This window comes from Vigna umbellata, chromosome 2 (assembly GCF_029865625.1).
Source record: "Vigna umbellata cultivar VRB3 chromosome 2, Vumbellata_1.0, whole genome shotgun sequence".
Taxonomy (NCBI): domain Eukaryota; kingdom Viridiplantae; phylum Streptophyta; class Magnoliopsida; order Fabales; family Fabaceae; genus Vigna; species Vigna umbellata.
Genome location: NC_142166.1, coordinates 52,522,890 through 52,540,860, shown reverse-complemented (window position 1 = coordinate 52,540,860; position 17,971 = coordinate 52,522,890). Strand labels below are relative to the sequence as shown.

The 17,971-nt window shown below is 32.5% G+C and overlaps 3 protein-coding genes across 4 annotated transcripts; 2 read left to right on the top strand and 1 right to left on the bottom strand.

Moving 5' to 3' along the window:
- The first annotated feature begins 3,906 nt into the window (after window positions 1-3,906).
- On the top strand, window positions 3,907-7,526 carry LOC124837302 (putative alkaline/neutral invertase F). Of its 2 annotated transcripts, none has more exons than XM_047312630.2 (5): window positions 3,907-4,203; window positions 5,048-5,517; window positions 5,820-6,251; window positions 6,352-6,910; window positions 7,005-7,526. In XM_047312630.2, exons 2-5 carry the CDS (start codon window positions 5,089-5,091, stop codon window positions 7,298-7,300), a joined length of 1,716 nt encoding a protein of 571 aa, XP_047168586.1. In that variant the 5' UTR covers window positions 3,907-4,203; window positions 5,048-5,088; the 3' UTR covers window positions 7,301-7,526. The 2 variants fall into 2 exon arrangements, with proteins under 2 accessions (XP_047168586.1, XP_087963620.1); XM_088107494.1 differs by lacking the exon at window positions 3,907-4,203 and adding an exon at window positions 4,221-4,486.
- A 2,072-nt stretch (window positions 7,527-9,598) lies between these two features.
- Window positions 9,599-12,012, top strand: LOC124837312 (uncharacterized). The gene is made up of 6 exons (XM_047312639.2): window positions 9,599-10,048; window positions 10,396-10,595; window positions 10,722-10,862; window positions 10,947-11,027; window positions 11,386-11,510; window positions 11,598-12,012. The coding sequence occupies exons 1-6, from the start codon at window positions 9,826-9,828 to the stop codon at window positions 11,644-11,646; spliced, it is 819 nt and encodes a 272-aa protein (XP_047168595.1). The 5' UTR covers window positions 9,599-9,825; the 3' UTR covers window positions 11,647-12,012.
- Window positions 12,013-13,321: 1,309 nt separating this feature from the next.
- On the bottom strand, window positions 13,322-17,636 carry LOC124837308 (5'-methylthioadenosine/S-adenosylhomocysteine nucleosidase-like). Its single transcript, XM_047312637.2, has 8 exons — window positions 17,485-17,636; window positions 17,333-17,396; window positions 16,938-17,029; window positions 16,521-16,627; window positions 15,699-15,773; window positions 15,007-15,081; window positions 14,015-14,107; window positions 13,322-13,811 (listed from the first exon to the last, which is right to left on the bottom strand). The coding sequence occupies exons 1-8, from the start codon at window positions 17,585-17,587 to the stop codon at window positions 13,614-13,616; spliced, it is 807 nt and encodes a 268-aa protein (XP_047168593.1). The 5' UTR covers window positions 17,588-17,636; the 3' UTR covers window positions 13,322-13,613.
- Window positions 17,637-17,971: the final 335 nt, after the last annotated feature.

Here is a 17,971-nt window from a genome sequence, read left to right as displayed (position 1 = left end):
TATTCCAACACAATGGGAATGATATATGGAATAATCATAGAACAGAGAAGACAATAGCAATGATGGATGGAGCAGGTGTTGGAATGACACTAGCAGTAACAGTAACAGACATGCTTACACCTATAGCACGTTGGCTTTGCATAAACCCTCCTTGGAGATCCAATCAGTGACAGCAAAAGCAGGATGAACAGTACCAGTATTGGCGTGATCAAAGCTGACCAATTCGTCTTCTTTTCTTCAACCACCACCACTTGTTCACGCGTGAAGAGCCACGGTATGCAGAGGAGCATCAAGGCCACGGCCAACATCACAATAACATCTGATGTATGAGTGCTACAACTCCTGCGTTTATAGCAGTAGTAACCCATCCTCTGGAAAAATTTCAGAGATTCTTAGCTGAATCAAGCAGATGATAGCAAGGAAAAGCCTTGCTCCTATACATTTTTATAGAACAACCACTCATCATCACATCCAGACTAATACCCACCTCACAACTTTAGATAGTTGGATGATTGTTGCTCTCACCACTTTTTCTAGTAAGCCATCACATTCAGCAATAATGGTTAAAACATGCACCATCATGTGGGGTCAACTTCATCGTTTCTGTGCCAGTGTTTAATTCAAGTAACTTTTGGAAATTGGACTTTGTTACAGGGACAACCCATTTTATCATGAAAAGGAATTCCGTTTTCATTTTGGCTTTAAACCGCACTGTAATGTGATCCTTATCATCTTCCCTGTGAGGTAGATATTTTATTATGGAAAACTAAGACCATGTACGACCTGATAAGCGTGGGAGAAATATAAAATGATTATTGTGAAAAGTGATTCTCAGTTCCAGAGACTTGCCAGCACTCAAAAGCGACAACAAGAGCATGTCTTACCGACACTACTTTCTATGTATATATTCAACATTTCTTTAATATATGTAATTTCCTAAACAAGATACCAAAGACCCATGATTTTGTCGTGTTTTTAGTCATCGTCTCATTTTTGTATAAAAATCCTGAATTTATGAACAGTATGTATAAAAAAAGATTGAATATATACTGGTTCGATTTTAGCACAGAAATTAATCAGTCGTTTGTGATGTTGTGGCAGACATGAATGGTCATTTGAAGTTTCATCCCTGAAATCCTACTAAAGATTCTGGCAGTCCATCATGTGAAATATTGTACTATCACATTTGTTGGAAATAACTAAATCAGTGTCTTTGGGAGAAGTATTCAAACCTTACGACTCGTGTGTTACAAAAGATCTTTTGTTTTGTCCAGGTCAATGGAAACTGTATCATCCCTCTATTAATACTTAAAAGTTGGGTACGGGAGCACCTTTTCCCTCCCAAACCAAAGATTCTTTTGTAATTTTCTTATTAGCAATTTTCAGTATTTGTTTATGTGTTTTCATTATTGTATTTTTTAATTTTTGTAACTGGATTTGAATGTGCGTTTAAGATGATTTTCATAATTAAATTTATATTACAAATTCTACGCACATTATAGAGTTTTATTTAGATAATATTTGGATAGTGATAAATTAATTGACAAGTCTTGAGAAAATAATGTAATGGGTTAAATGAAAAATATATTTAGAAAGATGTAACAATTGTTTTTAACTTATGAATACCTTCTATTACTTTTGAAATAGCCTATGTGACCTCTAGAACGAAGGACATGTCAGATAAAACACTTAATTCTTTTTTTTCTTAGGTTTTTTGAGTGAGAGATATATATGGTTGGACGGTTTCTGAACAATTTCTACTGGTTTAAAAAAGTTTTTGATAACATTTCGAAAAAAAGTAATGCAACGATATAGAATTATAGTATGAATGTATAATGAATCTTATTTTCTATATTATTTCATTCGGGTTGATATACATTTAATCCTCTTTTAATAATAAAACATTTACAATCAATTAAATTAATTAAGTATAATCAATTGTACTTTTTTATTGAGATAAAAATAGTTTATTAATTAAATTAAATATATGAATAGTAGTCCAGAGTTATAAGGAAAAATTAATTTAGTTTTGATTTATAAGAGTAAAATATTATAAAATTAAATTATCTGTGTTTATAAAAATATATGAATGAAAGAATGAATTTTATTTTTTAATTTGGTATCAAAGCTTAATTTTCTTTTCTGTGAATTTTTGGAGATATTAGTAGCAGAGACAATAGAAAAACCAATTATATTGGCAATGGTAGTTCAAGCCAAAGATATTTAACATTGCATATTATAAATGAATTCAATTATAATATATGATCGCAATTATAATGGAGATGCATGTTACATGAAAGAAATTTTTTTATTACATTTAAGAAAAAATTTACTTACTACGGGAAGATAAAACCTAATTCCAAGATCCAAATATATCAAACTTCTTATTCTTGTTTTAATATCAGAAGTCGTTATCATGTATGGATTACAACTCCTACACTCAAGCATTCAAGGCTGATAACCTAATAATATTCAAATTATGGACAGATTACATTTAAACACATTGCTCACTTTTACTTTTAGCACATAGACCAATGAAAATAAAGAAAACGATACTACAAAAACTTTCATTAATAAAACTCAAGACACTACTTGCATTGACATTTTTTTTTATCACATAGACTTTATAGCTTGATGAATACAAGGACTCTTTTGTATATATTATTTAGCATATTAAATTATTGTAGACATGCCTTTAATGCAGATAATAATTTAGATGTTTCCTACGTAGGTAGTAATAATTCCAATAGTAAGACTATTTTTTATATTTTTCTATTTAACAAATTTGTGATAATTTGTAAATATAAACGTTAGCGTAGTAGTAAAAAAAGTAAAAAAAAAAAGAAAAACTTTTTGCCAAAATTCTCACGAGACTCAAATATATATACCACATTAATGTCGGTAAATTTTTTTTTTTAACAACTCTTTCCATACAATATAAATTTAAATTCTGAAAAAAAAGAGAGAGGCGTGACTTGTTCTATCTTACTTGATTTTAATTGTAGGTTGATAACATTCTATGTAATTAAGTATGATTCTTAAAGGGCTAGATTTTACCGTTAATATAGAAAATTAAACTAATTTAGAGAGAGAGCCATATTCATGAAATGTCTGTTTTGAAGTTTAATAAAGAATTATTTTTTCGCATTTTATATGTTTTCAATCTTTTTATTTATGTGATTTCGACTTAAGTTTATGTTATGGATAGATAACTTTGTCTTGTTATGGTTATAAATTTTGTAGGCACTATTAATTACCGTATTTAACGCCTTTATAGTTATAGAAAGTTAAAAATGTTTTCACGGTTAAAGTTGGCTATCTTTCCATGTTGGTACGACATACCGTTGGAAAATTATTACATATAATAAAGTAGAAAAATAATATTTTAATACCCACATAATTTTTATATTTATTTAATATTATCATCTTTTATTTTTATTTCTTTTATAAAAAATTACCAAAATTTATTTATTATAATCATTTTGTTCTTGTAATATGTTGTAAAATGAGATGTAATCCTATCCTTAATAAAATAATGAGATTCTGTGAAAAAAAACTCTATAACACACATGATATTCTCTATTTTGTTTTATATTTAAAGTAAAATGAGATTCTGTGCATGTCGTTTCTTCTGTCATGTGATTTTTTTGTTGAATTCCAAGTTTTCAACTATATACAGTATTTAAAAACCTTCTATTGGAATATATATTATGTAATTTATTAAACTATAATACTTAAAGGAGAGATATAAATATAATAAATAATATAATGTAACGAGAAAAAAAATAAAAAGACAAATAAAATTTATTAATAAAATAGGTGGAGGAAAGAGATATTGACGTACGATTAATCTAATAAATGAAAAATAGAAAGCGATGTGAATGTTGAAGGTTGAACGTGAGTTTGTGGGTGAGTGAGAATGATGGTAAGAGAAAATGGGGAATACTAAGATCCGACGTAGCACCACAATATCAGCCCCTCCGTGGAAACCCAAATGTCCCATGATGCATCTTTTCATATCATAGATAGACTCATTCACTCGTCGTTTCCTTCACAAATCACAATCACGCAGGGAAAGAAAGAAACGAAGAAAGAAAGGACCTTTTTCTTTCACGTGCTTCAACTTCTTCTCTTCTTTCTCTACAACTTTACACTGTAAACCCAGAGAAAAAAAATAAAATAATATCTCCAAACTTGTGGGGGGTTAGTTTTTCTCTTCTTTAATTCTTTGCAGTTTTAAATAATTTTCTTATTTGACCCATTCAGCCATTATCATCCCTCTTTGTCACATTTTTTTAGCTTGCATGAATCTATTGTTTTGGGATGAGCATGATGCGTAAACGCAAATCTTGAAAGTTTTGTGATCCTTAATTGGTTTGATTGCACCGTGCTAGTTTTTTCTGATAATGTTCTACAACCTTGAAGATTTTACAATGCTGCTTCTTATGCATCACCGGTTATACGTGTTTCTTGACTTTCATCACCGGTTACCCCCTTTCTTTTATATGTTTTTCCTTCTTTTTTGTTGTTGGCTTGTCTTGTTTGCTCTTTGTGGTTATCTTTTTTGCGATTGTCAAATTGTATATGAGACTTTTCAGTTAGCATCTGGGAGAATTTTGACCTGCTAGTTAATTAAGAAGTGACTCTTTCTAGAATTAATAAAAAAATAGTTAAATAATTCGTGCCTTTGATAGAGCGATCTGGAGTTGGAAAGTTGGGAATCTATAAATGAAGTTAAAACCACTTGATTATTATTATTATTATTTTTTACTTATTTTTGGTAACAACAAACCGCTTGAATTGAATAGTGTGATGGTATTTTCAAAGTTAATCACTTGTAGATCGGTGTTTATAATCTTCATGTAGTATCATTTTTGGGAACCTGTATGTCTGAACTCAAATCATTTTGAATATCGGATTAAGAGAATGGTGTACAAGTTTGGAATTATATGCCTTTGACTTATGAATTATGAGAAACGAGGAATTTAGCAGTTCGAGGGTGTGGTACTTCTATGTTAATTTTATGTCAACATACTTACTTGAGCAGAATTTTGAGCAAGACTGTTGCAAGTGCTAAGATTTTGGAAGATGTCTTCCATTCCGAAAGAAGGGTCTCACAAAGGAAGTTTAAAGAGTTCAGAGGCACCGGCTAGTGTGGCAGAAAAGGAGGAATTTCATTTCTCAAAAGCAATAGATAGGCCCAGGGCGGCTTTGAATATAGACAGACAGAGATCATGTGATGAAAGATCACTGAGTGAACTATCCGTAGGCTTTTCTCCACGTCATTTGATCTCAAAAATTGATATCACATCTCGCCTGGCAGAACATGTTGATCATATACATTCCCCTCTGTCAAAGTCTGGCATCAATACTCCAAGATCAGTGCCATGGGATTCACATTCATTAACATCAGAAGCTTGGGAAGCTCTGAGGCGTTCCTTGGTATATTTTCGTGGCCAGCCAGTTGGTACAATTGCTGCTTTGGATAATTCTGATGAGCAACTTAATTATGATCAGGTAGCAAGACCTTGTCATATCCTCGATATTTCTGTTTCTTCTGTGTCTTTTTTTTTCTCTGTTTATGGGGATAGGGAAAATAGGCACAAGTTCATCACGTACTTTAATTTTGGCTACACTTGTAGGCCATGTTTTCTTTTTATACTACAGCTTAGTCTTAGTCTTTTTCGTCATTTTGGTTTTTACTTACTTTTCATGGTGGTCAGTCAGTGGTTTCGATCATTATACATTCTCTTTCCCTGTCTCCCCATTTTAATGTTTTCCTTTGCTCAAATCTAAGGTATTACCGTATTTGTGCATAGGTGTTTGTAAGAGACTTTGTCCCTAGTGCTTTGGCTTTTCTGATGCATGGTGAACCGGACATTGTTAAAAATTTTATTTTAAAGACCCTTCGCCTTCAATCGTGGGAGAAAAAGATTGACAGATTCCATCTAGCAGAAGGGGTGATGCCTGCTAGTTTTAAAGTATTCCATGATCCCGTCAGAAACCACGAAACCCTTATAGCAGATTTTGGTGAAAGTGCGATAGGAAGGGTCGCTCCTGTTGATTCTGGATTTTGGTGGATCATACTACTTCGGGCATACACAAAGTCTACGGGAGACTCTTCACTGGCCGAACAACCTGAATGTCAAAAGGGTATGCGCTTGATCCTGAGTCTATGTCTGTCAGAGGGGTTTGACACGTTTCCAACTTTACTATGTGCTGATGGATGCTGCATGATTGATCGCAGAATGGTGAGTTTTCCGATGTTTATGACACCCTCATTCGTGCCTAATCTGCTGTCTTCGAAACCAACCGTTTGTCCATTTCCTTAAAATTTGTATATGATTTCAGGGTGTTTATGGGTATCCAATAGAAATTCAAGCATTGTTCTTCATGGCTCTAAGATGTGCCTTGCAATTGCTTAAGCCAGATGCCGAAGGGAAAGAGTTCATGGAGCGAATTGTAAAAAGGCTGCACGCCTTAAGCTATCACATGAGGAGCCACTTCTGGTTGGATTTGAAGCAACTCAATGATGTATACCGCTACAAAACAGAAGAGTACTCACATACTGCAGTGAACAAGTTCAATGTTATTCCAGAATCTTTGCCAGATTGGGTGTTCGATTTCATGCCGCACCTTGGTGGATACTTTGTTGGGAATGTGAGCCCAGCTAGGATGGATTTCCGGTGGTTTTGCCTCGGCAACTGCGTTGCAATTTTGTCGTGCATGGCAACTCCGGAGCAGTCAACCGCAATCATGGATCTCATAGAATCACGGTGGGAGGAATTGATCGGGGAGATGCCTGTGAAAGTGTGTTATCCAGCTCTAGACAACCATGAATGGATGATCATAACAGGGTGTGACCCAAAAAATACTAGATGGAGTTACCATAACGGGGGGTCATGGCCAGGTATTCATTCTCGTACGACACTCTGACATGTTTGGTTTAACATGAGTGATTTGAATTAAGAAAAGGTAAAGTGATTAATTTGTTGTGGTTATAGTTCTGTTGTGGCTTCTGTCTGCTGCGTCGATAAAGACAGGGAGACCCCAGATTGCAAGACGTGCCCTTCAAATAGCTGAGAATAAATTGCTGAAGGACAACTGGCCGGAATATTACGATGGAAAGTGGGGGAGATACGTTGGGAAGCAGGCCCGTAAGTTCCAGACCTGGTCCATTGCTGGCTACTTGGCCGCTAGGATGATGCTCGATGACCCTTCCCATCTAGGCCTTGTGGCTCTCGAAGAAGACAAACAACTCAAGCCTTTACTCAAGAGATCAAACTCATGGACTTTGTGAGACTCACTTGTCTTCATATCCTTTTTTAACCACTCACCGAAAACACAACACCACATTGATGCTTTCTATGTAACATTTTTTGTGTTTTCCTGTTCCTTCTCTCGAAACCTTAACGCCAATTTCTTACAGTTATACCTGACTACAATCTCCTACTCAAATATTGCTGATCCAGAGTGTAGGGAATTTATTTTCTCAAATAAGATTAGAATTTTATCATTTACTAGAATTTACCATTTGTTATCATACATTTTTCTATTAAACTTTATCAACCAAGGTTAAGTGATTCAGTTTAATTTCAAATCCAATTATTCCTATCAAACTAAATTTTCTTATATGAATTAGGAATTGAGATTAAATACATGGTTTAGAAATAAGATTAAACGCAGTTTCAATATTTTTATTTATTTATTTTATATTTAAGACAACTTTTAAAGAAAAAACCATAATAAACAAAACTATTGACGACACTAACTAATTAAACTTACCTTTGTAATAACCTAACTCAACAGTAACTCAGATTAGATGGTTTAGTATAGTAGTTAAAAAATATTTTCACTTCTTTAACTTAAAAGAAAAAAAATATTTTAATGTTTCTTACACTAGAGCAGTAATGCTTGTAACACAACTAAACAATAATTTTTAAAACACTAAAAAACTAAACCAGTAACCATAAATTTGTTTAAATAAGATTTTAATAAAAAAAGTAATGCAGTAGCTGATTGAAACACATTTCTTGTTATATTTGATGTATAAAATATATGCTCATAACATTCCTAAAACAACACCTATATAATACATAATTATCTTTTTATGACAAAATTAGTAGATACTTAATGATTGATTAGATATTTATCTTTTTTCTGAATCGAGCTATACTTTATTGATTTGAATAAAATTGTTACCCAATTCAATTATAATTTACTACATTGAAAAAAATAAACCAACATGACTAATAATCCAACACACAATATATTTGTAAGGTACATAAATAATAGTTTCCAAAATTCTAACAACTCAAAACAATAGTCATAAATTTGTCTCGCTACTTGGTGAATGAGATTTAAAGAAGAAAGACAAATAAATTTTTTTGTATGAACTTAACATCACACGAGGTATCAAATATTTATATCATATTCATATAATAAAACGTTAAACAACTTTTTATAGTGAAATTATCATCCAATTGATATTTTTATTATATAATTGAGTCGTGTTTTTTTTTTTTAATTTGAAACTCGTGTGTGTATTTGTTTGTTATGAAATCCAAATACAATTACACACATTAAAAAAAAACTCAATTCAACAACTCAACTAGTCCAAAGAAAAGTAATTAAATTAGATTAAGGCCTTGTTCACTTGAGTGGATTTGAGAGAGAGTAATTGAAGAGATTTGAGAGGATTTGAAAATAAATTTTTTTGTTGTTTATTTGAGTTAAGTTGGAGGTAAGTGAGAATGAATTTAGAAGTAAAGTTTGTGAGAATTAGTCTAGGATTTGATTGACGTGACAGATTAAAAAAATTTACTTCCAAATCCAATCTCATTTACCTCCAAATTCACTCAAATAATCAACAAAAAAATTTATTTTCAAATCCCCTCAATTACTCTCCCTCAAATCCACTCAAGTGAACAAGGCCTAAGAGATACACGCTAGACATCCGATAATATAAATTATAAATTGAGAGATTTTAAAATTGAATTAATCCAAAAGAATATTTAAAAATTTATCAAAACTACAACTTATTGGTTTTATTTAGTTTGTTTATTTTTTCGAATAGTTTGGTTCAAATTTTAATTCTAACATCGAAGAACCCAATTAATATATCTATTATAATGTTACATTTTCTATTAAAATTATTTTACGATTTTAATGATAAAATTATGTAATTTATTAAAGAATATGAAAAATAAAGTTAACCGAGATTAAAGTTTTAAATTAAATAAAATCTGACTAACTTGATTCTATTTGATTAGAATTTTTAATACAGTTCAAATCAAATCAAACAGCAACAAGAAAGTGTTTTTTTATCAATCATGAACAGGAACTTTATAATTCGCAAACACAAATTTATATAAAGTATGATACGATATATTCGTAGTACATTTTAGGAAAATATTGAAGTATATATTAAGCAAAAGATAATACTTCAAAATTTATGATCATTGTCTTATTTTAACTTTTGTAGCTTAAGGGAACGTGTGGTAGTATTCATTAAGAACGTACCACAAACGTTGAATTACAAATGTAATATTCTAAAATAATTAAGATAAATAATAGCAACAGTGTTATATTATGTCTGTGATCGTAAAACGGGTGGCAGTTTGGGTGGGGAATTGCAGCGACTCAAAGTTGAAGCTGACGTTGGAGTCGATTGAATTGTGCCCTAATTCAGAATTTGGGGAAGGAAACGCATGCAACCAGTTCAATTAGGAAGGAACACAATTCAATTCAAATAATAAACAATTGAACAAATTAATTGAATCGGAGGAACGAGAAAGCGAGGGCGAAAGGGAAAAAGAAGGGATCATGAGGGGTGGGAAGAAAACGATCCACGCAATCATCACATGGATGCGGCGGCAACCACCAAAGGCGAAGGCTTTAATCGCCGTCTTGTTAGGCATGACGGCTCTCGTCCTTCTTCGCATCATCGTTCACGACCACGACAATCTTTTCGTCGCCGCCGAGGCTGTTCATTCTCTTGGAATCTCTGTTCTCATCTACAAGCTCATCAAAGAAAAAACTTGTGCCGGTTACTTATCCCTTCTTTCCACTTTCTTTAATTTCCTTTCTTTTTCTGTTAACGACTAGTCCCGTAATCTTTCAAGATAAAATTATTAAATCCCAATTTCTTTACATTTTTATTTAATATGTCTGCAATTTCCTTTTCAAAATTTCGAATTCCTCTGCGCCATGCATTAATATTTAACTTAATGTGACCTACCTACCTATGGCATCGAGTTTTTGTTTGGTTCAGAACGTTCCCATTGGATCATTAATGCCATTGTTTGACTGATTTCATTTGCTTGTATTGTTGCATGAAAAGAAGAAACACTATTCAGTTTTTTTTTTCATATATATATTCCTTGTGATGTGCAGGATTATCACTCAAATCCCAGGAATTGACAGCTCTGTTTTTAGCTGTTAGGCTGTACTGCAGTTTTGTCATGGAATATGATATACACACCCTTCTTGATTTGGCTACTTTTGCTACAACAGTGTGGGTTATATACATGATTCGTTTTAAATTGAGATCTAGTTACATGAACGATAAAGACAATTTTGCTATATACCATGTGGTAATCTCCCCCACACTCCTTTCACTTCAAAATTATAAGCTTCTTCTACATTGTTTTTGTTTTACTCAACTTAAAATGTTATATATACTTGTGCATTACCTGTTCTATTTTTGAAATTGAATGCAGGCGATACCCTGTGCTGTGTTAGCCTTGTTTATTCATCCATCAACTTCACATCATTTATTGAACAGGATTTTCTGGGCATTCTGTGTATATCTTGAAGCTGTGTCGGTACTGCCCCAACTGCGAGTCATGCAGAACACCAAAGTATGTAACAACATGCATCATACATGTTATTACGTTATATAATTCTACTATTTCCTTCTTTATTATTTCCTTTTATGCTTTCAGATTGTTGAGCCATTCACGGCACACTATGTATTTGCCCTGGGCGTGGCGAGATTCTTGAGTTGTGCTCATTGGGTTCTTCAGGTATGATGATTAGTTCGTCCAAACTTGTGAATGCATCAGTCAGCTGTATGAGCCATTTTCAAATTCTGTTGCCACTTGTTTGCTGGCATGTCCTGGTGTCTCTTATCACTAAGATGAGCATTTTCTGGATTGGCATACTAACCAGCTTTCTTATAATGTATTAAGTTTTCTAGGACCATGTATTCTGGCTGTATCTGATTTCTTTTTATTGTTTGTATGTTTTATCTTTTAAATTCAATACAATTTCTTTGCTAGCAGGTTATTAATTTGCTGTTATTAGCACAGTACTTTAGTGGCAGCTTTGGGGATTTGCCAATTGCTAGTCTCCTACCAAGTTACCATTTCTTGTTTGTAACAGGTGTTGGATAGTCGTGGACATTTGTTGGTTGCCTTGGGGTATGGATTATGGCCGTCAATGGTGCTTATTTCAGAAATTGTCCAGACATTTATCTTAGCAGATTTCTGTTATTATTATGTTCAAAGGTTGGTTGAGTGCATCATATAGGTCTCTTTTCTATTTTGACCTTTTTTAGCTTGATTCTGTTCCTTATGATATATAATTTATTGCAGTGTTTTCGGGGGACAGCTTGTTCTCCGCCTACCTTCTGGAGTGGTGTGATTCACGATTCACTTCACTGCATACTTGCATTTACATGAACTTAAAGCAAGCAATATTTGTAGTTTGGAAGAGTTTGGCTCCTTGGAAGAATCTGGTTCTTTATAAAGTTAGATGTTAATGGAAAACTAGATATTTATGCCGAAGGGACATTATTTGTAGTTGGAAATGCTATAACACATGATGATATGTCTATTTGCTTAGGTCTTGAAATTCAGTTGTTGACAGAACATTTCTGCGTTAAGCTTTGTTAACTGCTTGACTTGAGCCAATGAGGGTGAAGGAGTAGTCATAAAGTTCTTTGAACTTTGAAGGGATTGTTTTTTCCATAACATTTAGGTAATGATATTTTTTAAGGTTTTACTTGAATATTTTTTACAAGAATGCAAAAATATTAAACTAAAATCTCTGTAACTAGGTTTTGCATTCCTCTAAAAAAGCCCATGTAGAGCATGATTTGTTATGGACTATTTCTTATTTCTTTTAATATTTGTATTTTAATGAAAAAATAGACTCGTGTTGTTTTTAAATTATAGAGATACAAGAGATAAATAACAATACGAAGTTATGAAGGACAATCAAATATATATGAAAATCAATACAAGAAATACGGAGATTTGTAACTATATTACGCACAAATAATTAAATTTATTAATTGGAACCAAGTATTAATATTCTTAATTGGATATTTGATTTTTCGATAATTAAAATTTATTTAAACAATAAATAGTAAATATAAATAATTTGTTGGACCTACACCAAGTTACCTAAAATCTTAAAGTCACATATACTGTTAGAGAAAAAATTGCATGGAATCTTACGAGATCTTGTACATTACGTGACATTAAGGGACTCACTTAAAAATAGTGCAAAATCTCAAAATAATTTCTTAAAGGTGGTCTTAAGAGTTAGGGAATAACGTCTTTGTTAAGTCTGAAGACTGGACAGTTATAGTTAAATAGATAATTTAGCATTACTCTAAGATTATACTATGAGGTATTATTTTTAAGATGTTTATAACTTTTGATCAGATACAATAATTTTATAAAACACACATTTTGATAACTTTTTATTAATACTTTCAACCTTTTGGAACTTCAAAAAAATTATGAAAATTCATGTTACATTAATTAACATGGTCCAAATATCTTATGGTTATGGTACTGCATTCAATATAATTTTAATATAAATTTGGTAGCGCTTAGAATTGGAAGAAACAACAACTTACTTGCATTAAAATAATTTAAATAGAATAAGATTAAATAAGTTAAACAAAACATGTAGATAGCCTTTTAGGTAAGCTTTTACAAATTTGATTTTAGGTAATTTATGTTTAAATATTTTGTTTTAAAAGGTACGTTTGTAGTAAAACTTTAAATCTATTTTCAATTCATAAGCTACTAAAAGTTATTTTGTCTCAATATTAATTTTAAAACTATAATCAATTCCTTAACACGAGATCAGATATTTTAACACGATGTCCTTATTTACTGTCTGAATTTCATGAGCTTACGTGTTTGTATAAGAAATAAGGCTATTTGGATTGCCTCAGGCCTGAACAACGAATATTCATAGGCCATAATGGCAAATTCATATCCCAAACATACGAGGGCAACCATAAAATAGGACACTTCATTATTAAAATCAAGCTACTCAATCATTTCATCATCATGGAAAATTTGAGACAATAATCAAACATATTCCTTTAAGTGGTTCACTTAGAAGTATATATCATCGTACGTGTTTACAATGATTGCCACAATCTTTGCCAGACAACTTAGACAGCCTGCAAGGTCAGAACAGAAACAGGTACAAAAGAGAGGAAAGAGGTGGGGCAGCAATGTCTTCAATTTATAAGTTTGTATTTTTTTTTCTTAAATATCACAAATTCCCAATCAATGATGGTAGTGTACAATTGGAGCCCACCGAGCAACATTGCTTATAACAAAACTCAATCTGAAATTGGGTTGTCAAAGTTCAGCTATGCACTTTCCATTAATAAAATTGATAACCTTTTCAACTGCCAGGTCAAGTTTAGCAGTTACAGCTGCTAAATTTTGCAGGAATTCTTCTGCAGTTGGTTTGTCACCATCAATGATATCAGTCACAGCTTTTACAAAAACTGCAGGAACTTTCAGAAGTTCAGCAACATAAGCAATAGCTGCTCCCTGGAGCAAAAGTTGAAACGGGGAGTTAAAGCCAATATCCAACAATGGAAAAACTACTATTAGTTATCATTCAGTTCTCTGCAATTTAAGCGGGGGTTTATTTTATGTAATAAGGCGTGATTTGTGAAAATGTAGATTCATGCCATTCCTCATAGATTAACAGAAAATCCCACAGTCTAGAGTAACCGAATTTATCTGGTTACCTCCATATCTTTAAGTGTGGCATCATTTGCAATGATGGATGATTCATCCTGCTGTGACATATCTAAAGAGTCGCCAGTTGACAATTTAGCCACCTGAAATATGAATAGATTTTAATTGGGTTTAAGTTCCGCACAATTTATCTAAACAAAAGAACCGACCACAATAACACCAGGAAACAAACCAAAGGACATTTTTCATCTGTTTGAACTGTAAAATGGAACATCACCTTTCTTCTGTCTAGGATGTTTTATTTTGTGTGCAAGTGATCTACTATTATTATGATCGAAGTTAAAGCAATTTATTTATTTGCAAGATTTTCAATGCAAACCAGCAATACATTTGTAACCTCCTCATACACCAATATTCAAGACAAATATTCCATTCAGTATACTGTATAGGGTATGGGTCCAAACTCCAAAACTATGCCAAAATTGTAGTGCCTGGCCTCTAAAGAACACATAAAGGTAATAAGCAATAACAGAGAGATAAATACATTAATAACTAGACAAAAGTAATGGTCAACAACCTGGAAACTTAACATTTCTTAGATTGTCATAAAAAAAAGGCTTTATGGATTTTCCATTCATCTATGATTAATTATTCATAGCTTGACATTGTTTGATAGAAAACACATGTAAATCTCTACTTTATCAGAAAGAAATACTAGGCATACCAATTCATAAACTAGGCTAAACATACATCTTACATCCAAGATATCAGCAGGAGTGACTAATCTCAAATGTACTCCTAGTCAAACCATCAAGCCAAGACAATCCTAAAAATCATGACAATTAGTGTGATCAAAGGTACAAACTTCACAAAAATTAGCAGGGCAGTTCTTCAATCTAGGTAATCTGGTTAACAAATGAAATCTATCTCAGAATTTGGGATGACAACATTTTGTGATATCAAGGTAATTGTTGGCAATGCGAATTTTAAATAAAATGTTTTCTTTTCAGGAGCAAAATACATATTAGCAAATAACACTCACCTTTAGATTAAGCTCCCTTACAAGGTTGGGTGCTTCAACGGCTTTACGTAAACCAACACCGTACAGATCAAAAACCTGCAAAAGATATCAAACATATTATAGATGCTGATGTCTAAACTTCTACCTCACTACATTGCAAGCATGAAACAAAGTATCAATGAATTAAAAATTAATTCTCAATTATCAATGAAAAATATTAAAATATGTTATGGTAACTCTCGGCCAATAGTTTCTATGCAAGATTCTTAACTGGAACAACTGAAAATTGTAAAAGAAAACATAGCATTTAACCCGATATGTTAATAAGTCAAAATTAACGATATTGATAGGTCAACCACGTTACTCTTTCCCTAGTTTTTCTCTGATGGTTAAATATGAACTAGAGCAAGATGAGTATATAATGCTTTATGGTAGATAGAACATTATTGGAATTAAAGAAGAGCGCATGTAAAATGAACCAAATCCTAAGAAGATAGAAATAAGTCCAAACTAAATAAATGATACTTTTCTTATCCTCTTTCCCCATTTTTCCTCCGGTACATAGTAAAAAAACACCACCACAACAAAACAATAGATATTATATGCATTGCAGTCTTAAATATCAAGTTGACACGGTCAAACATACTTCAAGTAGAGAAGGGGGCAAAGACAAAGCAATCAAGAGCTACCAAGAGGAATAACAAAACACTTACGGGTATGGGTATTCTTCTGTCGTGAAAGGCACAATCTGATACAATGAACACATCGCCAATACTAGCTCCTTTGGCCTGAAAGCATCCAGTAATGAACACTACTTAGAAAAATATGCTCATGCATATACAAATCCATTTATCTGTGACTGCAACATAATATGTTTAGCTACATACTCTATCGTTATAACATTTTAATTTAGTATGAAGAGTTACTATTTGTTATATGTACATCAATCGTGGTATGTCAAACAATTGCACAGACAGGTAAACACAATCTTGTCATCAATAGATTGCAATCATATGGTCAGTCAAGCCACTTAAAATAATCATACATTTTAGTTTAATCCATTTCTTGATTACTAAACAATTTCTATATAAAATTATAAAGCACAATCAATGGCTATCATTGTTTGCAAATAATGTTTTAGTTTAACTTTGTTTGATCACTTATTGAAAGTTATAAAAATATTTTTTAGACGACAAAAAAAATTATTTAACATAGATTACAGGATGAATAAAACAGTTATATCAATTACACCAAGAGGGCATGTAGAAAAGGGAAAACATTGCAACAGATAGTTAATTCGTATGTTGAAAATGAATATGACTACAATTCCACAGGAAGGAGGATCAAAGCTAGCTAAACAAGGAAGAGACCAGCAAATAGCACAATGTACCCTAAGGCTACCCTAAGGCTACCCTAAGGTTACCACCAAAGCTACATCAAACAGCACATTTTTTAAGGTACAGCCATTTTTGGGGGGTACAAAACTAGAAAATCAGCTATCCTAAGGCTATTGCTCAGGGGAAAAAAGTGCTTACCTTGAAGCCACCAGCAGTTCCTGCATTGATGATCAAGTCTGGTTGTAACGTTTGTATAGCGGCATATGTTACAAGAGCAGATGATATTGTGCCTACGCTATCAACCCCTGAAAGAAATAGATCAGAACTCTGCCAAAAAGAAAACTAGCAGTCAAAACAAAATTGCCGCTTTCTTTATGTTTCTTAAAAACATGGAATGGAGGCATGTTATAGTTATACAGACAGACATTCAAACTACTGCCCATGTAACATATTCAAGAAACAAAATCCAGGCTTCATAAAAGCGGGCAGAAATCATGTTTTTATATTTGTTCCTAGAGGTTTGGATTGGGAAAAGCTTCATAGCAACCCATTCATTATTCCCATCTCATTACATTTCTTCCAACCAATCAAATTGAAAAAGACCAACATCCTTACCTAAAACAGGATCTTTTCCAGGCCAGATCAAGCTTACATTGAGATTTTTGTATGTCCCACGATAACGGACCCAGGGAACTCCTTGTGGAAACCTGTACCATTCCACAGACAGACACTTCAATCAGTGTAAATAAGTGAAATGTAAAGGTCCACTTTATTTCAAACCCTCAGTAACAAATAAATCAATAATTAATTGAAAAACAAAAACAAAAGCTAGTCCAAGAAATTCTAAGATGCTGCATGAAAATAAAAATTAATTTGTAAACAACATAACAAGATACAATATTTCATTTCAAGCAAGGTTAGCCGGGGGGGGGGGAAGTGATTAACTAATTGGAATAAGTAGTCTTAAATTAAAACCTAAGAAAATAAAAGAGAGAAAGAGAGATACATACGGAGAATTAGGTTCCTCGGTGAGCTGGAACCTGTTGACGATGGGAAGTGCCTCCGTCTGCATAGCTGTTATTCATTTGATACAACATTTAACAATAGGACGATCAAATAGAAGACAAAATGGAAGATAACATAACATAAGATCGTAGAGTACCAATGATGATGACGATGTTAGAAATGGGTTTGTTCTGGGAAGCCATGGCTTGCTGGTCAGGAGGAGGAGGAGGAGCTTCTGATTGGTCCCCAAGCGCAGCCATGACTATTTGTTGCAGATTCGTACTACTTTTCTCTTCTTTCTCTATCTCGGTTTCCACATGTAATAATATAATAATATATATATATGTTATACTTTGGCAGTAAATTTTTCAAATACTCTTTCATTTTTTCTTTAACTTGGGTAGTGCCAAATTCAACCTATTGATCACTTGTCTAATTTCTTAATTTCTGGATTAGAGTGTTTATAATTAACGTCTAATAATAATAATAATATATTATTATTATTATATAATTATTATTGTAAACTGTTAAATAATATAAAATTTTGGGGGAACTAAAAATTATATTTGAAAATTTGCAAAAAGACTAAAAAATATATTCACTAAATTATAAGAAAATGTAATAGATCCACGCCATAAATAGTT